At 42.5% G+C, this 25,620-nt stretch overlaps 1 protein-coding gene across 5 annotated transcripts in view; it reads right to left on the bottom strand.

Moving 5' to 3' along the window:
- Positions 1 to 651: 651 nt before the first annotated feature.
- Positions 652 to 25,620, bottom strand: part of PARVB (parvin beta) — a 121,170-nt gene continuing 96,201 nt past the window's right edge. For all 5 annotated transcript variants that reach the window (XM_032781979.2, XM_032781983.2, XM_032781982.2 and 2 more), the window contains exons 9-13: positions 22,476 to 22,537; positions 14,637 to 14,705; positions 11,799 to 11,900; positions 7,132 to 7,204; positions 652 to 2,181 (exon numbers count right to left, since the gene is read on the bottom strand). In XM_032781979.2, the coding sequence (XP_032637870.1) occupies positions 2,105 to 2,181; positions 7,132 to 7,204; positions 11,799 to 11,900; positions 14,637 to 14,705; positions 22,476 to 22,537 (383 nt within the window). In that variant the 3' untranslated portion in view covers positions 652 to 2,104. The remainder of the gene's footprint in view (positions 2,182 to 7,131; positions 7,205 to 11,798; positions 11,901 to 14,636; positions 14,706 to 22,475; positions 22,538 to 25,620) is intronic.

Genomic DNA, 25,620 nt, shown 5'->3' with positions numbered 1-25,620 from the left:
GAGGATCTAAATTTTGGAGTTAGGTGCCCAGTTACGCACCTAAATTCCTTTGTGAATCTAATCCTTACAATCTAACTCACTAGTTCTTCAGTCATCACAGCATCTTCCATGCTAGATGAGAGCTGAATTTCTAACAGAAACAAGCAGAAACCTCCTCCCACTTTTTTTTTTGGACACTACCCCCTTAGGCCACCTTTTATATCTCACAAAGAAACAAAAAATAAGTGTTTTCTCCTTTTGCAAGTCACTGTTAAAGTGTCAAGCTGAGACAAAAATGTTAATGATGAGAGACTCTTCTGTACAATTACACCACAGTTCACATAGCACAGTAAGGGGACACGCGTTTCCTTTTGGTCTTTAACACTGAAGGGTAAATTCAGTCCTGGTGTAAGCAGATGCATTTCATTTGTAGTCAATGAGAGATGAGCCTCTGCTTACAACAGGACTGAACCTGGCCCAGATAATGCAGTAACGCTGCCTTCCTTGATAGGCCGCTCTGTTAAATGCTTTACATAAAACCTGGCAGCCCATAAAGTGTGACTAATGTGATAAATAGAAAGCAATAATATAGTGGCTTTGAATCTCTCCTCCACATTCTGAGGGAAGGAATGCTATAAAATACATAGCCCACAAATAACTGACTTTGGTATTATAATACTATTTCTTTTAATAGCCTTGCCCATAACCTGTTCACATAAACCACATCCTAGCCTTGCCTTCTTTGTACATTTAACTACCTATAACATCATTAGGCACGCAGATATGTCTGCACAATCAGGTGAAATCCATCTAGTGCTGTCAAGGTGTCTTGTGACAAGGTAGATACATTCCAAGTGTCTAGTTTTTTCTCAAGCAAACTCCCTCTGACTTCAATGGGAGTTTTGCCTAAGGATTATACCACTGAGTCCAGAGTTCATAGCAGTAGCAAAGTATCATTGGGGATGATGGGATGAAGTAAACTCATCACAGCATCACTGAAAGGAAACTTATGTTATTTTCAGCCCTGGGATCCACCTCTAAACTGTTCCAAATTCAGTGCAGTCCGGTGTGTTCGATACTGGTGTACATTATATGGCGTTGTCCAGAATAACCCAGGAAGCAGAGGCAAAATCTTATTGAAAAATGACCTTGCTCCATCTAATTTTCAAAACAAAAACTGTAGTTCTGTTTACAGACTTTGGGCTCTGTAATACTGTAACTGCCATTGATTTCAATGAGAGCAGGAGCAGGCACTTTAGCTTTTCCACATGAAAATAAAGGTCAACCTTGCACGTCTAAGCAATTAAACTGTCATTCCCCCTGCTCATTCCACTAAGGGCTAGAAAGAATGGATAAATCCAGTCCGTCCATCCTTGACCAGCTCCTCACCGAGCTGATCCAGATTACACATTTCAAGTGTGGCTACAGCTCCCTCCTCGGCACAAAAGGAGGGAGAGAAAAGCAGCTATGACCGGATTTGGCAATAATTCCATTTCTAGGCTAATTGTGTGTAAACATCAAGTGGAAATAATACTGGGTAGTATGAGCTTAACATGAAAGATAGAAAAAGCCCTCATGGTACAGTTTCAGGTGGTGTCCTTGGAAACAAATACAGTAACACACACAAACCTTATTTAATGGAAACTGCAGTTTCTAAATACATTACAATGCAAGGGTCTGCTTTTGTATTTCTAACACTCAAGCCTAGCGTATCTTCCACCACCAATGGTAACCAAAGTAGTTTACAAAAGAAAGTATATATAGGCATTGCCCCATCAAGAAGGGTTCAAGTTTTTCCTGTTTATCAAAGTAACTAGTAGTATTCTTTATCAACATAACAAGAAAGCTTGTTCACCTTAGCAAACAGACACGCAAGGATCTCAGAGCAAAGATGTAAAAATGAGATTTCAAAAGAGAGCTAACATAAAATACACAACGTATTTTCAGCGGGCATGTCATGCAAAGAGTTACATGGAGATAATGTGAACAGGAGAAGGAATGCCATCATGCAGCATGGAATATAGTGTAAGGCACAAAGGGAACACAGAGTGCGTTTTGTTTTTCCTTTTCTTTTTTTTTTCCCTTAAGAAGGTTGTGAGGATTAACATCTCAGGAGCTTCCAGGATCACTCAACATTCTTGTACTTTGTGAACAGGTTGTACAAAACCCTGAGGGTAGACTTCAGATCCAAGTTAACAACATCTGTGGAAGAAAAGGAGAGATTCTTAGGTTGCTTTAGTACTACCTCCCAGTTTCCTATGAGTGGAAGAAAGTGTCTTCTGATCTGTGAACTCAAAAGAATAAAAAAATAAAAAAATAGGTCCAGTTCCCTTGGATAGCATCATATTTTAGACTTCAAGAAACTTTAGCCATTACTTCAATCACTGATATTTTTAACTTCTCTCTGGAGGGAGGGAAAAAAAAAAAAAAGAACTCTTATCCCTTTCTGATCTACAATTTATCATAGACTGAAGGGTTCTTCTGTCTCAGACCAGATATCTCACAAATAACTGAAAAATACTCCATATTAGATACCATGTCACAGCTTTAACAATTTCTAGTGAGTTTCTACCAGGGACACTGCTAACCAGGTGTCCAGAGTGGAGATTTAAGTCCAAATTGTATATTTCTTGTGAGGTTCTGGACCAAACATACCTAGAACCTCTGTAATGACTTGCTATGCAGTGAGCAGGACTTAAACTCCTGCTTTGTGTGCCAAACCTTCCTGCATCCCCCCTCACTGTGCTGGAGTGTGGGTACATTTTCATCAGAGCAAGGAAGGGAAGACTGCATGAACAGTTACAGTCCACCATAATGACAGGCCATTTTCCACCCTCCCCATTCTTCCCCTTTGCAAACTTCATGCTTATTGCTCACGGGCTTGGTATTCCCCCACCTCAGATGCACAACAGAAAGAGCTTCTCTCTTTGTTCTTCCTGTTCTGTTGCTACAACAACACAGAGGAAGTGCCACAGAGAAGTCCATTCCAAAGGCTGCCCAGGGGAAAGTACAGCACAGAGTGCCCTTACAAAACTGAAGAGAGGATCTCCCAACGTCGACAGCGCAGGAGAGGGGAAAAGCAGCAGGTAAAGATGTAGGTAAGGGAGAGGATAGGAGGGAAAAGTAGGGGGAACAGGAAGAGGAAAATAACTGAGGGGAGACAGTGCGGGTGGAAGAAGAGGAAGGAGGACAGGCAAAAAACAAAAAAAACCCACAAACCCCATTCTCAAAAAAGTGACATGTGAGAGAAGAACAATAAGGAGCACAGAAGAGAGGAAAAACACAGTTCTTTGAGCTGGGGAAACCAGTATGAGGTACAATAAAACATACACAGCCTGCTTGGAAAAATCATTCCCATGACACTCTCTCGCACCTGCTTCACTCTTTAGATGACAATTCACAAGCCCCCCTACACTTCACACCAGGTTTTCAGCCTCCTCTCACCCTCCCTTTCTTCATCTATTATTTTGCACAGTTGCATGAAAGGAGGCTCTTTGTCTTTCTCGTTTAACACGTGGATTGAATACGTGTGAGTACATGCTGGCTGTAGAGCTCCACAGAGAGGACATAGCACAGGCTTCCTCACCATGCCCCGCAAATGTGCCTGGCCTGAAATGATCCTTTGTTAGGTGAGAGAAATTCATTCTCCATGAACATATGCTTCTCAGCCTCTGTGACAGGATGGCCAACTGGCTCTCAATTAGTGCCACTTGAGGGAACAGATTTGTGCTGCATAGACTTGTTTGGGAAGAAATTAACTATTTTACACAAACCTCCAGACAGCCACCACCATTACTAAATGACGTGCAGTTTCTATCAGCTTAGCCAGATTTGAAGTGGTGACTTAGAAGTGAAAAACCACGTATCTAATTACCAGTTCCCAGCATCATGCAATTGCTCCATGCTATCCTCTCTTCCTGATCCTTGGATGTGTGCATAAGCAGCAGAAGCAGAGGAATGCCTAAGAAAGATCTTGCTTGCATGAAAATGACCACTATAACACAGGAAGAAAAGTCCTAGTTTTAGCAGAATTTTTTCTGTATATCGAAGTTTTCCAGAAGGTGTAGGAAGCCGTTTAACACCACAGCATCCCCAGCAGCAACACACTCCCAAATGGCTTGGGAATGTGTTAGTACATTCTGTGCAACAGATCGAGTTGCCTCAGATAGATTTAAATGTGAATTTAGCCCTAAGGAGCAAAGTTTCTTACTAGCCACATCCTCCACAATCAGCAAGCCAAGGGGAATCTTTGGTGTGAGCCAACGAAACCTACAGGCAGATTCAATCTAATGGTGTTGGCAGCCAACTTGAAGTTCCAATACCAAATGTATAGTTCTGGTAGTGCAGAGCACCCTTAAAGCTGGCCCATGAGGCTAGCTGAGGATGCTGTGATATGAGTAATCAACACCTGGCACAGAGCCTGCATAGCCAACTCTACACCATCCAGCCAACACAGAGTATTCCAAAGGCGGGAAGAGTGGCCAGAAAGCACTGAGCTCCACCCATCCCCCTTGAGCCCACTGCAGGCAGCTAGGAATTAGAGCAGCTCTGAGGCTGCTCCGATCTCTGTCTGAGACCTAATTAACCTCCAGCAACCCTGTGCACTGGGGGAGCATGAAGGTGACATAAAGCCCGCGTCTACTGCTGCCCTAAGCACAGCTCCGCTAGAGCCCAGGATCAAGGACTACATCTCTAGGTGCCCAGTACTGAGATTCATTGTCTCTATTCTTTGTTATAAAACTTGGTCTGCAAGATAAGTGAACAGTGCAGTTTAATTGCAATAATCACTTTACAGGTAAGATAAAATGGGATTTTTTTTTTTTTTTTTTTTTTTAAGTTGACAGGTGGTCCTCTGCCTTCAGGGATTCTTAGGGTATCTGTGCCATCTCCCATTACTCCACTGGTTTACCTCTTCCCTTCCCTCCTATTCTCAAGGTCCTGCAACCTAGAAACCACCCTTGAAGACCAGGTCGGTCTCCTTTCTGAGCCACTGCCACCACTTCTGCCTCAGATGGTGGGAGGCGCTGGGGAGGGAATTATGACATGTTGCTCACTCTTCCTGCTGAAAAGGAATAAACCCAAGTCTTTTACTTGCTAATGTAATGTAATGATTCATAGAATTTAAGGTCAGAAGGGTCTATAATCTTCTAGTCTAACCTCCTTCATAACACAGGCCAGACAACTTTACCACGTAATTCCTGCGTTGAATTTAATAACTTGTGCCTGAGTACAACATATCTTTTAGAAACACATCAACTTTTAATTTAACAAGTTCAAGTGATGGAGAATTTGTTCTATTAGTTAACTACTCTCACTTATAAAATGTATGCCTTATTTCCAATTGAATTTTTCCTTCCAAAGAACTTCTAGCCATTGGATTTTGTTAGACCTTTGTCTGCTAGATTAAAAAGTGATGTGATATCAGATATAGCCTCACTGCATGTGTAACTATAGGTCATGAGATGAGAAGCACTGACAGGAAGGACACAAGACATACCCCAAAAAAGCATGATCTCAATCTTCCTTGTAAGAGCAAGTTTGTGTGGCCAAAGCCCAGCCAGTGCTCACTGACAGAATGCTGACAAAAAGGTGCCAATAAATCTAAAAATAGCCTAAAATAGAGTTTAAATGAATAATACCTCTACAGCCTATCAAAATCTCTTAGGAAAATAATCAAGCAGCCCACTAAAATTCACTCTACTTTAATGACTTAGGGCAAAATTTTGCCTTCAGATGTGTCTGTTAAATTTAATGGCTGTAACGAAGGCCAGAATGTGGCCTGTAATTTGGGCAGTGTTGTATAAACCACGCACGATGACTTATGATATTTTACTGGGGTGGGAGTGAGTGGAGCAGGATATACTAAAATATTCAATTGAACACTAGACCTGTCTCTTGCGAGTACTGCAGAAAGCACGTAAGCAGCAAAGTGGGGTGCTTTCCGGTCCATTCAGGCACAAAGTGACACCAGTACAGCAGGGCATACACAGTGAGTCCCACACATAAAACATTCTGTGGAGCGTGAGAAACTGCACCACTGCAAATTGTTATTCGAAGGGACACTAATGTTTGCAAGTGCCAGGATTCCACAGCAAGATGAAATGAAACTACTGGCAACAAGCACAGCCTCCGATGCTACTTTCCCTTCCACAGAAATCCCAGCTCTGTATGGTATATCAGCACCCTCAATCAACCCAGTGTAGCAAATGTGAACCGGGAGATAAGCAGACCAAGACAACTGCCATATTAACTAACCTTGCCGTCCTACTTTTATTAATAAATTTAATTCCTAAAGGGTACAATAATCAGCTGATTTAAAGACTATGTTGACACAGAAAGCTGTCCCAGTTCTCACTACAACATCCTCTGCTGTACACTGAATCAGAGGGCAAACCACATGGAGTCTGTAGCAAAGAGTAAAGTAACACTGTTTTGAATGGCTTTCCTGCAGTAATGGTCAGGCTAAGCTACCTGTCACTTCTGGGGTAGTCATAATGAAAATGAAGATTGCTCGACTGACAGTCAAGATGACATAATTCCTCTCATTAGCCAAAGAGCAAACACTGCAGAGGTAGTGCAAGCTTCTTGACACTGCTCCATTAATTAGCTTTGGTACTCAGAGGTACAACCTTTAAAAAGTCAAAAGCACAATTCAGTCTTCGTGCTCGTTCAGTACTTAGCCCTGCACCATAGAAGCAAATGGGGTTTTTGTCACTGATTTCCATAGGAACAAAATTAGCCCCTCGGTTATTTGTCTCTGTGATCAAGTTGCTAGCAAATTAGTGCTAATTTTTTATGTAAATTTTCCACTAGGAAAAGAACTGAGAGCACCAACTGATCTAACATAGGCTACTGGACAGCAATCACATAGCAGTATCATTTACTAAAATCATGGGCCTGACTTGAACCTGTTAATAGTTGAGTCTACTCCAGTTATGATGCACATTAAAGGAGATAAAGCAGATATGCATAAGGAGTCTTTTGGATAAAAGGGAGTCAGAAAAACAAAAGTTTTACCGTGTGTGCATATATAATACATACACCCACATCATTTCCTGATGTAACCCTGTTGACTTTAATGGAGTCACACTAGAGATGTAATTGCCACTCTGTCTGTATAAATAGTTTATGCCTCTATAGCGCATATATTACCTTCAGGACGAGCCTTTGGTTTCTTGAGCCCTCCATCTTGCATCAACTCAAAAGCAAAGGAAACATTATGGACCTGCAAAAAAGCAATTGAAATAAATTTCCAAATTCTAACAAATCAATAAAAAAGCAGTTACTTTCTTCTCCCTTCTCTTGACATCAGAAATAATGATCTTGAGATTTATTTTGTTGGTTTTAAAATCAACATTTGTTGATCTGAATCCCAGGTGTTTTCCTCCCAGGAGTAAAGGCAACAGAAATCAAATCAACTGAGGGACTCACTTAAGAAGGAAGGAAGTTTCCAAATTTAAAGAGTCAAAATTTAATGAGTACAGTCTGAATTAGGAAACCCATGAAAGCTTGGCAGAACAATCAAGTCTCTGTGTTGGAGACTGGTGTGCTACTGAGATCAATAAATCATACAAATGTAGGGCAGGAAGGGACGTGGAGAAGTCAAGATGTCAGAGCCTTTATATGAGAGCAGAAACATCTGCATTTCTGGTGGGCTCTTCCTGCCTGTATATTCAAGGTAAGTTATAGTGTTTCAGACTCCAAGGAGCAGATCATCTGCCATCAATGCAGTAAGGAACTTAACAGCAGTTACTCACCAGAAAGCAGGTGACAATTAGAGACAGAAAGATTAGAAGTAAGGTCAGGCTTAACATTTTCAAATGATTTTCACTCGATCATTACAAACTTAGTACCAAGCAGCAATAGTAATCCACAAAAAAGTACTCTTCAAATTAAGGCAAAGTCAGAGAACAGAACAGGGAGACACGTGAAAGAAAATATGAGAAGGCTCAATTAGGGCTAGTCTACGCTGTGTGGTCATGGTGCAGTGCTGGGAGAGGGCTCTCCCAGTGCTCTAAAAAAAAACCCACCTCCACGAGGGGTGTGACTTCCAGCGCTGGTGCACTGTCTACACTGGCACTTTACAGAGCTGAAACTTGCGCCCGGGGGGGTGTTTTTTCACATCCCTGAGCCAGAAAGTTCCACCGCAGTAAATTGCCGGTGTAGACAAGCCCTTAGAAGAGAAACCTTGGGGAGAGAATGTTAGTCTGAAAGGATTTAACGTGAGCAATCAGCTTTTCTTCTGGATGCCTACTGAAGTTTAAGAAATTCTTCTCTGCACATGGAAAGGTAATTTGGATAAAGATATCTTTGTATTTTTGTCCCCTAAGTGACTGACGCTGGAGATATGTGGCATGAGGGGGGAGATTTAATTAAAACTACTCATCTCAGTGTAGTAGGATAAGAAAAAGCACCCTTTGTTGGGTTAATTGATGAGAATTGTAATCTTTCCTCCTAATCCTGTTTTTCCTTGATTTATTTAGGCAAAACTAATTTCAGAGGTAGAAAGAGATGCACAGTTCACAAATAAAAGCTAACTAATCCCTCCCCCATGCTCACGAACACATTTTCTTCTTCTGTGTCTGTTTCAAAACAATATCTAATAACTTTAGTTCATCATGAATCTCATGCCGCTAGACATAAACAAGCAACAACACAATCACAGCTGCGTAGCTATAACACTATAGATAGGTGTTGTACGATTTTATATTCAAGAAAACTCAACCCATAAGAGAGAGAGAAAGAAAGAGTCTGAAGAAAAAGGTAAGTACCACCCATTGAGGGTTTTTTTAATGAAGTAATAAAATATTTTCCAACCTGCTCTATAAACACAGTCCACACAGAATATGAAGTCCATCACCACCCGCTCCCTTGGCATTTGTTTATTAGGAAAATAAAACTCTAAGATAACAAAGATCTACTCAGATCTTATCCTCAGGCTCAGTTACTCCTAGGTGTTTCTCTCATAGGATTTCTCCGACCACATCCTGGATTCTCTTCTCTCCAGGAAGCCACTCCTACCTCCCATACATCCACATCTGGCAACTAATCACCTGCCTCAGGGAGTGAGCAAAGCCCACATTGCTGTTTCTCAGCAGGATCAACACCAGTTAACAGGGCAGGGAATTTCAGCAAACTCTTCAGCCAGTTAAAATACTTTCCTAATTTGGTACAATATATTTTTTGCCCCACGGTATATAGTACGATCCCTTCTGATGAGGATGAGCTATATCCATCAAAGGTGAGTTGGGCAGTGAAGACCAAGTCCTTTAAGGTGTTGGGTTCCTCCAGATAGACGCTGGGTCTCAACCACCTTCACTAAAGTCAGCAGGAACTGAAAGTGCTCAGCGTTTTGCAGGATTGTGCCCTTAAAGAGTACTAAGTTCCTGCAACTTTACTAACATGCCAACCCCTGATGCGGCCAGCTTCACTCCTATTCATAACCCCGGAATGCACTATGCGCTCAGACCAGAGCTACCACAGAACCCCACCAGAACAAGGAGCCAGACTCGAAGGGGCTGTACAGACCCCAGGCAGGAGTACTCCGGAGACACAGCTGTTTGGAGGAGCTGCTGGTGTGGGGCTGCCTAGCAGCCCGACGTTTTGCTCCTTTCACTGCCAAGGTTTCAGGGAGATCAAGGCTCTCTGGAACCGCAGCAGTGAAAAGAGCAGAAGAATGTGGGGCAAAAGCAGCTGCTGTATCCCACCCCCACAAGCCCTGTCCTCCGGCAGGGCTGCTCAGGGCTCTCCCGGGAACCGCAGCAGGGAAAGGAGCAGCATGTGGGTTGCTGTACCACCATCAACCTCACCTCCCACAGCCCTGTCCTCCAGCATGGCTGCTGTACAGACCCCAGGCAGGAGGACTCAGGAGATGCAGCTGCCTGGAAGGGCTGGGGGTGGAGCAGGCTCCTCCTGTATCTTTCCAGTACACCATACCAGCTATGAATATCTTACTGGTATGGCGTACCGGACCGTACCACCATACTTGCACCACTGCATAGCATGGAGAAGGATTACATAGCCTGGAGGCTAACAGTAAACCAGGATATCTACACCAAGGGCCATCCCTGAAATTTTTCAAATGATATACTCCAGGGCTCCCTGCTGCCCCTTTCCCAGTACTCTGTAAGTCCTGTGGGCAGAACAGAGGGGAAACGAGCTGCTGAAAGTGGGACGAGGGCAGGCAAGCCCTGGTGTAGGAGCCAGCCCCCCCAGCAGCAGTGAGGAGGAGCAGAGCTGGCTGCCCCTCTGCCACTCAGGTTTGGACCTGCCACTCCTCCACCATGACGGAGGAATGGCGGGGCCAAACCTCAGCCAGGCTGTGGCCCCCAGTGCACCAGGTCGCAAAGCCCCTTACTCAGTTTCAGCCCTGTGGCACCCCCATCTCAAGAGAGGGCCCATGGGACCCAACCCTAGCGGGCAGTCAGCACTGGCCCTCCTCTCTATGGCTGTTGGGAAGGTCCAACATGGACAACCTGTCGCCCCTTCCAATGACACGCAATATTCACAACCTGCTTATCGCTCTAGGCACCACTGGTCTACACCGTCCAATGGAACAACTTCCCTGCAACAGCCTGGCAAATCCTTACCCTCTCCTCATAGCTCACTTCGTCTGAGATGCTCATCCACAATAACCCACTTTAGACCACAGACGCCATCATTCGTATCTTACCAAATTTAAAGTAATACATGAAAATACTTAGCTAGAGTTTTCCTCTGGGTCTCCTAGTGTGCTGTCTGTGCACCTAAAGCATAAACCCTTTGGGGCAGGAACAATGGCCCCCCCAATTCTGAAGAGACTTGTGCACAAGCAGATCCCTGAGCCGGTGTAGATTCTGATTGACTTCAGTGGGACTTTGCGTTGCATGCTGCCTATGGGACGCTCATTGCCGGATCAGAGTCTATGTCTGACTGTGTGTCTGGTACAGGGTCAATCCCACTGTCGGTGCTCAGCAAACGAGTTCTAATCCCAGTACTGTCAGAGACTGGCTGTGTGGCCTTGGCCAAGTCACCACCGCTCTGCCTCAGTTCCTCGTGTACACAAGAGGTAACATTACTTATTTCCCTCTTTTACAGGGAAGTGACAAAAATTAGGAAAGATAAAGGATGGCTTTGTGGTGAAGGCACTGGACTGAGAATACTGGGTTCAATTCCTGGCACTGTGGTACTGCCTGCCTGTGCTAGCTTGGCCAACTCACTTAGTCTCTTTGTGCCTCAGTTTCCCACATGTAAAATGGGGATAAGACTTCCTGTGTCCCACCTTTTGCTTTTCTTGGATTGTACGCAGCTCAGGGCAGGGATTGTCTCTTATTGTGACTATATACGATGCCTAGCAAAATAAGGCCCTGGTCTCAGAGTGGCCTCTAAGCATTGCTGTAATAATAATTAAACAAGTAATTCAATTGGAACATGTTAAAGTTCTATGTAAGGGTAAACTATTTATTATTTTATACCCTTTGGGTTTATAAACATCATCTGACCCCAGCTGTGCTGGACATCGCAGGACCTAGCTTTTCTTCTCTTAAATATGTTTATAGGTATTCATGTGCTCAATGCCCTTCTTAGCCTAGCTGCTGGAGTCATTCAGGAGGTACTGGCCAAGTCATTGGGATTTACACCTTTGTTTCACAGTCAACCTTTAAAGTACAGATTCTAGTAACTGCTAAATGGTACAACGAATGCATCTTTGCTACAGCCTTTGAAAGAAAGGATATGCTATATTCTGGCTTAATTGGGTATGAGGAGAATTCAGCCAATGGATGGAAAATTGCATGTGTGATATGGTAGTGAGAGGAGCACAAACTGGAATTTCTACTCACCTTCTGATCAAAACTTTCAGGCGTTAAATAAAAGTTGTGGAGTGGAACAAAATAGTCTTCAAGCAGACCCATGAGCAATACCAAATAGACGCCATCTGCAAACTGAGGAGAGATACTGGTGAAATTCCCAGATGGCAGGCAAGAGGCATTAGATTTCATGCAAGGCTTTGCAACGAGAAAAAAACCAACATAAATAGCCCAAACCATTTACCTCTACTGGCAGCACTTCATTAGCTGGTTTACAGACATTTAATAATCTACTTTTTGCCCCACTCAGGGCTGGGAAGGAATTTACTGCACTTGTGTCAGAAACAGTAGGACCCCTGGCCAGTTCCTCTTCTCCTCTGACTCAGCCATCAAGGTCCTGTCTCGCTGTCAATATCCTTGCAGCTGAGGAATGCCAAACGGGTTTTTCTTTGGAGTCCATTGACCTAGCCCTAAGTGGCTAGACAGGTTGCTGCAGAGGGCCACAGGGATGTCTCCCCACATCTGAGAACACTGTTTTCACCCCCCTCACTACGAATAACTACGTGCTACATTGACAATGGGAAACTATATCTTTAAAACACAACCCAGAAGACCACACACAATTCTTTTACACACCTTTTCCTTGTTTTATACCATATGTAGGTTCACATGACATAGGATGAGGTGCTCGAACCCATACGGAGAGCCACACCAAGCCTATGAAGAGAACCACCAGTAGAGTATCACTGCTCTAAACCAATACAATTCCTTTTAAATGTTGGTAGGCACTGTATATGTCAAACAGAATTCCCTATATGGATTCCAATACGACTTTTCTGACATCCCCTGGATTTTTTTTTTTTTTATCAGAGATAAGGTGGCATATTCAAAGAGTTCTCTGGGGCAGGAGTGGTCTTCATACAACATCCAGAACCATGGGGTCCTGGTCCCTGACTAGGGCTCTTATGCTCTACAGTAATACATATAATAAAGCAGTGCAACAATCCACAGAGACCTACACTTCCAAAACCAGAGCCACATAAATGTGGCATGGGATAAGGCACTACTGCATTAGCAGAAGCGGAACCTCCTGTTAGCTGTCCGTAGACTTAAGGGGGAGATTTTCAAAAGGCACAGATGGCAGAGTGGTGCCTAACTCCAATTGGAAATGAATAGGAGTTAGGGTCTTTGTTGTAATTTGTTCCTTTGAAAAATCTTCAGCTACATCCGCTTTGTAGGCCAGCCACTAGAGGAAGACGTTATCTCAAACACTTGACCAGGTCTCATTCCATCTAGTTAGGGACAGTAGTACAGATAACCCAGCCAGCACGTTCATGTACTACTGCACTATCTGACCAAAGTAAGCAACATTTCAGTGATCCAAATTTTGTGTGATCTAGTAACTTGTCAGACAGGATAGTCTCTCAACCTACTTTCCAAAGCATAAAAATTCTTGTTAATTCTGACCACTTTGCACTGCAGTTTAGCAATTGCTTCCACAGTGAGTGCTATGACGGAGTTCCAAGACTCTGATTAATTCCTAAAATAGAAGAGAGTGTCTCATATAACCAATATTTCCACTTACTCTAACCTTCCCTGGACCATTTTCTTGTACTTTTTGTATTCTTTGTACATTTCAGCCCTGGTGAATGGTGCTGGATTGACAGCCCTTGGAGATCAAAGACCTATACCCATAAATCAGATACCACATTGACAGCAATCATACAAAACTCTTGGGGTTGATCAAATCTCCATAGTCCAATTAATCATGGGTGTCTCAGCAGAGAGCTCAAATGTATTTTTGTGATACAGATAGCCAGGCCCCAGAACTGGACTGAAACCTCCTATTCACTAAGGCCCCAGAACATCAATCAGTGGATGATCAATTTAATCCATATCAGCCTAGGCCAGATTCAGACCAAGTACCTAAATGAAATGCTCAGTAGTCCATAACCAATTCCCTAGGCTATCTAGTGCCCACACTTACTCTCCTGGGCAAACAGCAAAGAATAAGTTAACCACTTAGTCCCATTTTAAAGCAGTCTTTTTCTTTAATGAACTCTCTTCCACTACACAGTGCAATTGTTTCTATTACAGCAGTTAGAGCTATGCAAGCTTCTGATATACTCTCAGCTGAGTGAAAAAAACATGCCCCAGTGTCTCCAGAACACACGTTTGATTGGGTTATAGTGTTTTGAAGGATATCCAATATGTAATCTGAGTTAAATACAGACCTATGCCACAATAGACCTATGCCACAACAATTACTGAATCAACTGAGGATTTATCCTTGTTCAGATCAACAGCCTGAATTCACACAATTGGGAAAGACATGCTGTGACCTGCTCTCATCCACAATTTAATTAATATAGCTAGTGCTTTGCAAATGTTTTCTTTGATGTGTTAGAAACATTGGTCTGAAACCCAGCCATATATTACAGTCAACACCACAAACAAATATTAAATATTCTAAAACTTCCCTGGTTATCTGAAGCCAGGCGAGGTTACAAATTACCAGCAGTATCTGCTATCAGTCATGTGTGCAGTAAGTGGGCAACAGAAGCAGCCAGAGGCAAACATTACTGCCAATTACACTCACTTACAAAATAAGGCAAACACATATGAGTATCCCTCCAAGGGAATAAAAGGGGAGAGAGCGCTCAGTGGTTTGAGCATTGGCTTGCCAAACCCAGGGTTGTAAATTCAATTCTTGAGGGGGCCATTTACGGATTGGGGCAAAAGTCTGTCCGGGGATTGGTCCCTTCCAACTCTGATATTCTATAAAGATAAGCATACGCAAAAGTTTGCGCAACTGGGGCCTAAATTAGTAATTTATACCTTGAGATTTATTTTCTTGTATAAAGCTCCTACCTGTGTTTCTAATTCAGTCACTTCCAAATTCAGCTTATTTAGGTGTTTGTTCACAAAGGTGATCAGAGACTGTAAAGGAAAATGATAACGATTAATGAGGTTAGAAACAAGAACCGATGCCCATATGGTAGGGTTAATACAGCATTAGACTAAAAAAAACCTGGTAAACAATTGTCGCAATACCCTCTTTGCCAGTGCACAAAAATAAAAAAAATAAGAATTAAAGTGATATAGCAGTGTAAATTACTATCTTCATTGCAATAATATTATGGCAGGAGTCACCTCTTACAAGTAATTTTTCTCAGCATGCAAGCACATTTTTAGTCTTGGAGGAAATGCTATAGTGGTTTTGATTCAGTTGCAGGTTCTTCGGGGGAGCCATGGTAAGCGGCAGGAGTGTGCGCTGCCTGCCTTAATTCTCTAAACAGAGTCAATTCTTGCACCAAAATTGTTCTATGAGAACTGGGCATTGGCACTGGGCTGAGATTCTTGAATGAAGGGATGGTCTGTGTGCTGTTTGTGGCCCCTCTGTTCCAGAACTGATGTGTGTATATAAAGAAACAAGTTACAATAAGATTATACCCAGGCTCTGTAGGTCTGATTTCCATCCCAAAAGGAACCTGGCCTGCAAGGTCCTAGACATCTGCTACCATTCAGCAGAGGAAAACAGCAGCATAAATATATACTAAAGATATTTATCCCAACAACCTAGCCATCTGCTTAAAATATTTTTGGAGGTGACATGGAGTCAGATTTTAAAGTTTACATTAAATGGACAGCATTCACTTAAAATTCAATCAACTTTTAAAAAATACTTTAGCAGCAGTTTCAGAATGGAAAAATAAACTTGTCCAGACCATAAGCCTAAACATGTTAGTTTAAATGTACCCTGGAGAACATCTCTTCTGTCCTGGTCCATGACTAGGGCTCCTAGGTGCTTTAATAATTAGGGCTGTCAAGTGATTAAAAAATTAATTGTGATTAATCGCACTGTTAAACAACAATAGAATACCATTTATTTTAAATATTTTCAAATATATTAATTTCAATTACAACACAGAATACAAAGTGTACAGTGCTCACTTTATATCTATTTTCAATTACAAATATTTGCACTATAAAAAACAAAAAAAAATTTCAGTTCACCTCATAAGTACTGTAGTGCAATCTCTTTATCATGAAAACTGAACTTACAAATGTAGAATTATATACCAAAAAAACTGCATTCAAAAAGAAAACAATGTAAGACTTTAGAGCCTACAAGTCAACTCAGTCCTACTTCTTGGTCAGCCAGTCACTCAAACAAGGTTGGTTACAATTTACAGGAGATAACGTTGCCCGCTTCTTGTTTACCTGAAAATGAGAACAGACATTCGCATAGCACTGTTATAGCTGGCGTTGCAAGATATTTACATGCCAGATGTGCTAAAGATTCATATGTCCCTTCATGCTTCAACCACCTTTCCAGAGGACGTGTTCATGCCGCTGATGGGTTCCCCTTGATAATGATCCAAAGCAGTGCGGACTGACACATGTTCATTTTTATTATCTGAGATAGATGCCACAAGCAGAAGGTTGATTTTCTTTTTTGGTGGCTTGGGTTGTGTAGTTTCCACATCAGAATGTTGCTCTTTTAAGATTTCTAAAAGCATGCTCCACACATTGTCCCTCTCAGATTCTGGATGGCTCTTCAGATTGTTAAAACCTTGGGTTGAGTGCTGTAGCTGTTTTTAGAAATCTCACATCAGTACCTTCTTTGCCTTTTGTCAAATCTGGTGTGAAAGTGTACTTAAAACGAACATGTGCCGAGTCATCATCTGAGACTACTATAACATGAAATATATGCAGAATGCAGGTAAAACAGAGCAGGAGACATACAATTCTCCCCCAAAGAGTACAGTCACAAATTTAATTGATGCATTATTTTTTTAACGAGCATCATCAGCATGGAAGCATGTCCTCTGGAATGGTGGCTGAATCATGAAGCAGCATTTCTGGCACATAAATACCTAGCAAAGCCAGCTACAGAAGTGCTATGTGAATGCCTGTTCTCACTTTCAGGTGACACTGTAAATAAGAAGCAGGCAGCAATATCTCCTGTCAATGTAAACAAACTTGTTTGTCTTAGCAATTGGCAGAATAAGAAGTAGGACTGAGTGGACTTGTAGGCTCTGAAGTTTTACTCTGTTTTGTTTTTGAGTGCTGTTATGTAACCCAAAAAAATCTGCATTTGTAAGTTAAACTTTCACGATGAAGAGATAGCACTTCAGTACTTGTATGAGGTGAATTGAAAAATACTATTTCTTTATCATTTTTACAGTCCATACATTTGTAATAAAAATAATATAAAGTGAGCACTTTGCACATTGTATTCTGTGTTGTAACTGAAATCAATATTGAAAATGTAGAAAAAATCCAAAAATATTTAATAAATTTCAATTGGTATTCTATTGTTATAAGTGCAATTAATCACGATTCATTTTTTTGAGTTAATCGCATGACTTAACTGCGATTAATTGACAGCCCTACTAGTAATACAAACAACAATCAGATAATGCAAAGAAACAAATTTCAGTTCCAATCTCTATGTAAAATAGTTACTCAGTTTTATGCTCAACAATTTAATATTGGTATTTGCACACGCTAATGGAATAATGCAAAGTCTTTGTCTGTTCTCTTCCAGATGAATATATTAACACAAGCTGGCTCACATTAATGGCTAGTCTTCCTTTTCCCTCTGCCCCCAAAAAGAGGCATGTTGAAGGTGGAACAGAGAGTGGCCTGTGATCTGCATCAGGAGAACAGACCCACAGGACTGTTCCAGTTGTTGTAAGTAAGCATCCCTTTGGATGTGTTAATGAAAGTGAAGTTTAAGAGTGAAAGTAAAACATATACACGCGCGTGTGTGTGTAATACAACTTCTTGCAGCCATAACTGATGAATCACAACCTATATATCTACCCGTCTGACAGCCACAGTACACTAGTGAGATTCTCTAGCTGTGGAAGGGCTCCCCTTGTACAACGCAATTGCTCAGATCAGACACTGGGTGATTATTTTGGATATTAATACCTGTAGTTTCTCTCAAAGCGCTGTATGGAAGAGTGCTGATATAAACACCAAGAATGATCGAAAACCCACTTGAAATTATGGGAGTCTTCACTGATTCTAAGGCTGATCTAAAGGCAGAGTAGGCCTGAGATTACTTCAAGTCAAAGTTGCAGAAACTATCAAGAAAGGGGAAAAAATTCATAGGCAGGAGGTTCAGATCAAGCTGGAGGAGTGAGTGGAAATCCATCAATTTCATAAATTTGTTAGTCTCTAAGGTGCCACAAGTACTCCTGTTATCATCTCAGAGAGGTGATTAAGAAAAAGCAGAAAGACTACAAGGAGTGGAAAATGGGACGGATAAGCAAGGAAAGCTACCTTAGTGAGGTCAGAACATGTAGGAATAAAGTGAGAAAGGCTAAAAGCCATGTAGAGTTGGACCTTGCAAAGGGAATTAAAACCAATATTAAAAGGTTCTATAGCCATATAAATAAGAAGAAAACAAAGAAAGAAGAAATGGGACTGCTAAACACTGAGGATGGAGTGAAGGTTAAGGATAATCTAGACATGGCCCAATAGCTAAACAAATACTTTGCCTCAGTCTTTAATGAGGCTAATGAGGAGCTTAGGGATAATGGTAGGATGGCAAATAGGAATGAGCATACGGAGGTAGATATTACCACATTCAAGGTAGAAGCCAAACTTGAACAGCTTAATGGGACAAAAATCAGGGGCCCAGATAATCTTCATTCAAGAATATTAAAGGAACTGGCACATGAAATTGCAAGCCCATTAGCAAGAATTTTAATGAATCTGTAAACTCAGGGCTGTACCGTATGACTGGAGAATTGCTAACATGGATCACTTTTTTTCCCTTTCTTAAAATAGGAACTGAGTAACTATAGGCCTGTTAGTTTGACATCTGTAGTATGCAAGGCTTGGAAAAATAATTGAAGGAGAAAGGTAGTAAGGACATGAGGTTAACGGTAATTGGGACAAAATACAACATAGTTTTACAAAAAGGTAGATCGTGCCAAACCAACTTGATCTCCTTCTTTGCGAAGGTAATAGATTTTTTAGACAAAAGAAATACAGGCCTAGTCTACACTACGCGTTTAAACTGATTTTAGCAGCATTAAACCGATTTAACGCTGCACCTGTCACACGAGGCCTTTATATCGATATAAAGGCTCTTTAAACCGGTTTCTGTACTCCTCCCGATGAGAGGAGTCGCGCTGAAATTGGTATTACCATATCGGATTAAGGTTAGCGTGGCCACAAATCGACGATATGTGCCTCAGGCAGTATCCCACAGTGCATCATTGTGACTGCTCTGGACAGCAATCCGAACTCAGATGCACTGGCCAGGTAAACAGGAAAAGCCCCACGAACTTTTGAATTTCATTTCCTGTTGGCCCGGCGTGGACTCTGATCAGCACGGGTGGTGATGCAGTCCCAAATCCAAAAAGACCTCCAGCACGGACTTACGGAGATACTGGATCTGATTGCTGTATGACAGACGAATCTCTATCACAGCTCTGTTACAGAAGACGAAATGAGAAAGCATTGAAAATCTCCAGGCTATGATAGATAGAGGCCACAGCACAGTGCTGCGTGACAAGCATAAGGAAGCCAAAGAATCAAATGACGCTCATGGAGGGAGGAGGGGGACTGAGGACTCCAGCTATCCCACAGTCCCCGCAGTCTCCCAAATCATCTGCATTCTTGGCTGAGCTCCAATGTCTGTAGGTCAAATACATTGTCTGGGTGTTTCAGGTATATCTCATCAATTACCCCTCCCCCCCATGAAGAAAAGGGAAACAAATCGTTTCTTGACTTTTTTATGTCACCTATGTCTACTGTATCTTGCTTGTAGACGCAGTGCTGCGCCAATGAATAGCAGCATCCTCTCCTCTCCCCTCCCTTCCCGGTGGCAGATGGTACAATATGACTGCTATCCATCGTCATATTAGCCCGTGAGTGCTCCTGGCGGCCTCAGGTGAGGTTGGCCGGGGGCCCCTGGGTAAAAATAGGAATGACTCCCAGTCATTCCCGCGTAGACAGTACAGAACGGCTGGTAACCGTCTCATCATAGCAAGGGGCTGAGCTCCATCAGCCCCCCCCCACCCGTTTTCATATATAAAGAAAGATTCTGTACTGCCTGGACTATCATAGCAGCTGGAGGCTGCCCCCCCTCATTTTATCCACTAAAAAGTCAGTGTTCTTATTCCTGCATTCTTTATTACTTCATCGCACAAATGGGGACACTGCCACGGCAGCCCAGGAAGGTTGGGGGAGAAGCGAAGCAACAGATGGGTTGTTGCAGTGGCACCCTCCGTGAATGGCATGCAGTCATCATTTCTGCAGGATCTGACATGGAGCGGCTGTGCTCTCTGGTACATGGTTCTCTAGTACACTTGCCCCATATTCTGGGCAGGACTGACTATTTTTAGATAAACCATAAAGGAGGATTGACTCAGGAGTCATTCCATTTTGTCTTTGCGCCCCGGCTGACTCAGCTAAGGCCAGCCAGGAGCACCCTTGACAGCAGCAGACGGTACAGAACGGCTGATAACCGTCATTCATCACCTTTACAATGGCACAGCAGACGGTACACAACAACTGGTAACCATCTCTGCTACCTTGCAATGGCAAATGAATGCTGCTGTGTAGCACTGCAGTACCGCTCTGTCAGCGGCATCCAGTACACATAGTACAGTGACAAAAGGCAAAATGGGCACCATGGTTGCCTGCTATGGTCTGCCAGGGCAATTCAGGGAAAAGGGCGTGAAATGATTGTCTGCCATTGCTTTCACGGAAAGGAATGAGTGATGACATTTACCCAGAAACACACACTGTTTTTGCACTATTCACTGCTGCTCATCCCAGAATTCCAATGGCGAGGCAGACTCAGAACTATGAAGTAGCTACAGGATAGCTACCCACAGTGCACGCTCTGGAAATCGACGCTAGCCTCGTATATGGACGCACACTGCCGAATTAATGTGGTTAGTGTGGCCTGTGCACTCGACTTTATATAATCTGTTTTACAAAAACTGGTTTATGTAAAATCGGAATAATCCCATAGTGTAGACATACCCGCAGTGAATCTAATTTACCTCGATTTCAGTAAGGCATTGATACGGTTCTACATGGGGAATTATTAGCTAAATTGGAAAAGATGGGGATCTATATGAACATTGAAAGGTGGATAAGGAACTGGTAAAGGGGAGACTACAAGGGTCATACTGAAAGGTGAACTGTCGCTGGAAGGAGGTTACTAGTGAATTCCTCAGGGAACGGTTTGGACCAATCTTGTTTAATCTTTTTTACTGACCTTGGCACAAGTAGAATGTGCTACACAGTCTGCAGATGACACAAAGCTGGAGGTATTGCTAATACAGAGAAGACTGGATATCATACAGGAAGATCTGATGATGATGTAAACTGGAGTAATAGTAATAGATGAAATTTAATAGTGGAAAGTGCAAGGTCATGCATTTAGGGATTAATAATAAGAATTGTTATAAATTGGGGATGTATCGGTTGGAAGTAACAGAGGAAGAGAAGGACCTCGAGTATTGGTTGATCACAGGATGACTATGAGCCGCCAGTGTGATATGACTTAAAAAGCTAATGCAATCTTGGGATGCATTAGGCGAGGTATTTCAGTAGAGATAGGGAGGTATTAGTACGTTATACAAGGCACTGGTGAGACCTCATCTTGAATACTGTGTGCAGTTCTGGTCTCCTATGTTTAAGAAGGATGAATTCATACTGGAACAGCTACTGGAAAAGCTACTAGGATGATCTGAGGAATGGAAAATCGTCTTATGAAAGGAGACTCAAAGAGCTTGGCTTGTTTAGCCTAACCAAAAGAAGGCTGAGGGAATATGATGCTCTTTATAAATAATCAGAGAATAAATATTCAGGAAGAAGAGGAATTATTTAGCTCAGTACCAATGTGGACACAAGAAAAATGGATATAAACTGGACACTAGGAGTTAGACTTGAAATTAGATGAAGTTCTAACATTAGAGAGTGAAGTTCTGGAACAGCCTTCCAAGGGGAGTAGTGGAGTCAAAAGTATATCTGGCTTCAAGACTAAGCTTGATAAGTTTATGGAGGGATGGTATGATGGGATAGGCTAGTTTGGCAATGATTGATCTTTGATTATTAGCAGTAAATATGCTCGAGGTCTGTGATGGGATGTGGATGGGATGGGATCTGAGTTACTACAGAGAATTCTTTCCTGGTGTGGCTGGTGAGTCTTTGCCACATGCTCAGGGTTTATCTGATCGATCATATATTGGGGTCGGGAAGGAAATTTCCTCCAGGCAGATAGCAGAGGCCCTGGAGGTTTTTTTGCCTTCCTCTGCAGCATGGGGTACAAGTCACTTGCTGGAGGATTCTCTGCACCTTGAGGCTTTAAACCACAATCTGATGGAACTTCAATAACTCAGACATAGGTTAGGGGTTTGTTACAGGAGTGGGTGGGTGAGATTCTGTGGCCTGCGTTGTGCAGGAGATCAGACTAGATGATCATAATGGTCTCTTCTGACCTTTAAGTCTATGGGTCTATGATTCCAGTGAGCACTGGGCCAAGCCACAAAGCTTCAAGATAAGCACTTCAGTTGTAACTTTGGAGTGAAAGTTGTATGATTCTGACGGACATTTTTTTTCCACTGATACCACAAATATTTTCTACAGGTTTCCAGACTTCTGGGACCTCTTTCTGCTTAAAAATCCACTACTGAGCACAGTAGGAAACAAATTTGTAAAATATTTTACCTTTTTCACTACGCTGAGTTTATCTGGTGCATGGTCAAAGAGGGTGTCAAAGGCATCTCGTTCTGATTCATAAACAGATGAAAGCAATGTTAGATAAATCAATTCTGCTCTAACAGTCATATGTGGAAGCAAATTATACATGTTAATTTTCTTTGTTCCCTGTCTTAGGAAACACACAATGGAGATTCAAACAAAAATCAGTCAGCCAATATAGGTGTCTAAAGGCCAGAGCAAACTGCAATGAAGTTACTCACATGCTTGAAGTTAGTCACGCAAGTAAGTGCCTTGCTGAATTAAGGCTGAACACAGACCTGATTTCCCCCAATCCTCCATCTGAGCATTCAATGTAAAGAACAAGCATTTAGCACTTCCATAGCGCTTTACACTTTCACAGGTCTGCACAAACACTATTTAATCTTATTTAAATTGATTTAAACTAACTAAATATGAGTGCATTACTTCTGTTGGAATTGTAACGGTAAATCCACTGCATTTGATGAAGGTTGTATTCATGCTGAAATCAATGAAAGTCATTTTCCTTTTGTCTGAAGGGAGACTGTGCATTCTCCAGCGGCTCCAGAGCCACAGGCCCCAAAGAGGTAGCCCAACTCTTTTTTTTCCCCCTTGGTCCCACAAAATGCTTAATTTGTACTAAAAGAGGTGTCAGGGCTCCAGTGATTTTTTTACATTCATAACTGATGCAGCAAGCCCAGAGGTGCCGGAGCTCTGAATTGCCAAGACCAGAGGTGCTGGGGCTCAGCCCTGGCACAAATTAAGCACTGGTCCCACATCACTTTCTCAAATCACTTTAGACACAATCTATGCTCTGGATTCACATCATGCTATGGTGGTTTCAGCCTTTAGCTTATTATTAAAGTGGACAGAAATTGCCCAGATTTTGAGGGTCTGGATGAAATTTTCCATTGCAAACTGGATTTTCAGTATTAAAAAAAAAATACTGAACATTTTCAAACAAAAATATTTAATTGAAAAACATGCAGTGTTTTGTTCAGCTATGGAGTTGGCTGAAATTTTTTGATTTTTGTTGAAAGATTTCAATAAAATTTTGACATTTTGAAGATCCAGTAAAATAATTTGTAAAAATTTCCATATTTGTTCGCTTAAAAACAGATCTACTTATTATCCAAGCTCTACATAGCATATTTATATGCCCGCTCCCCCCCCCCCAAGTCACCATAATATCTCAGCATCTCAGCATCTTTAATATAGTTAATTACACAACACTTCTAGGAGAGAGGGGAGTGCTACTCTTCTCATTTCACAGAAGGGAAATAGAGGCACAGTGAAGTTGCGTGACCTGCCCAAGGTCACAGAGTTTGTGGCGGAGGAGGGATTTCAACCTAGGCCTTCTAAGTCCTTCATGGATCACATGCCTTGAAGATTATTTCTCATTATTTTAAACAACGAGATGATGCACCTAGTCCCAAACAAACAGTGTGAGAGACGCTATGAAGAAAGGAAAAAAGTTAAACAGATGCAATACCAAAATGCTTGCTTTTCATTCTAAAGGCACAGAACTACTGCACAATATGGCACATGCTGTAGCAGAATCTGCACCACGGGAGAACAGGGTGAGGAGGGAGACAAAAGGGAAGCTATTCCATGCTACTATATAGGAGTGGTAGGAAATGTTTGTAGGCATTGCAGACCACCCTCAGTTCCAGGAGATTGACGTGTAAGGTGGACTCAGTGAGCATCCATGTGCTCTGCATAGTGTGCTTGCATAGATTCACTCCCCAGTCGAAGAGGGAGGCATCAGTGGTAAGTATCACAGCAGGCTGAGGTTGCAGAAAAGGGACTCTAGCATAGACATTGTCAGGATATGTCTACCACAGCAGTGAGTCCTTGACCTGGGTTGGCATGGACAGGAGTTTTTGCATGCTGTGCTTGTGAGGAAGATATACTGTATGGAGCCAGCCCTGAAGACACCGCATGTTCAGCCTTGTGTGTTTGACCACAAAAGTAGCGGCAGCCATAGGTCCCAGATGTTGGAGGCATGTAGAGCTGGGATTTGGGAGCATGCCCCGGTGGTTGAGAGTAGTTGTGTTATCACTGTGAACCTATGAGGTGATAAAAACGCTCTTGACCACTTGGCATTGAATAGAGCACCAATGCATTCCAGCGTTTGCACTGGAGTTAGTGTGGAGTTTTCAAAATTAACAAGGAGGCCCAGTTTTGTAACGAGTGTCATTGTAGTGTGGACTGCTAGGAGCATTTCACTCTCAGATGGCACTTTGAGAAGACAGTCATTTAGATACGGAGAAATGGTGATGCCTTGTTTGCAGAGGAAGGCCATGACCACTGCGAGTACTTTGGAAAAAAGTCACGAGCTGTGGATAGTCTGAAGGGTAGTACCCTATACTGGTAGTGACCATGGCCAATGATGAATTGTAGGAAACGTCTGTGAGCAGGGTGTATTGCAATATGAAAGTACGCATCCTGTAGGTCAAAGGCCGAGAACCAATCCCCCTGTTCCAGTGCTGGGATGATGGTGGATAGGGTGACCATCTTGAAATGCTGTAATTTGACAAACTTGTTGAGATTCAGAAGGTCTAGGATGGGGCGCTAACCCTCAGACTTGCTTTGTATCAGGAAGTTGTGAGAGTAGAAATCGCATCCTCTGTGTTGTGGAGGGACTAGTTCTATGGCTCCCAGTTGAAGATGTCTCACCTCCCACTCCAGAATTGGCTTGTGAGAGGGGTCCCTGAAGGGGGAGGGGAGTTGGCAGGATGGTATAGCTAGGAAGGGGATGGAGTAACCTTCCTTTATTATTTCCAGGACCCACCTGTCCAAGGCAATGAGCATCCAAGATGGTAAAAATTGAGCTAGGCAGTTGCCAAACTGTTGGTGTGTAGATGGCGGTACAGATGGTATGGGCAACTGGAGCAGGCAGGAGGTTCTCTGGACCTCAACAACACCTTCAAATTTCCTGCTTATTAGAGGGTGTGTGGGACAATGTGCCTCATGCAGGCAATTGTCTGTGCCCGTCAGATCGGTGACGTCGATGTTGGTTGTCAAACTGCCACTGTGAGTAGTATGGCAGAGGGTGAGATCGTGGAGGGAGCTGATATTTTCCTGATCTTTGTTGTGACTGTGGCATATATATACTGAGAGATTTTAGAGT

Source organism: Chelonoidis abingdonii, chromosome 1 (genome assembly GCF_003597395.2).
Source record: "Chelonoidis abingdonii isolate Lonesome George chromosome 1, CheloAbing_2.0, whole genome shotgun sequence".
Lineage (NCBI taxonomy): Eukaryota > Metazoa > Chordata > Testudines > Testudinidae > Chelonoidis > Chelonoidis abingdonii.
Note: the sequence above shows the minus strand (reverse complement) of the source record. Positions and strands in the feature narration are given on the sequence as shown.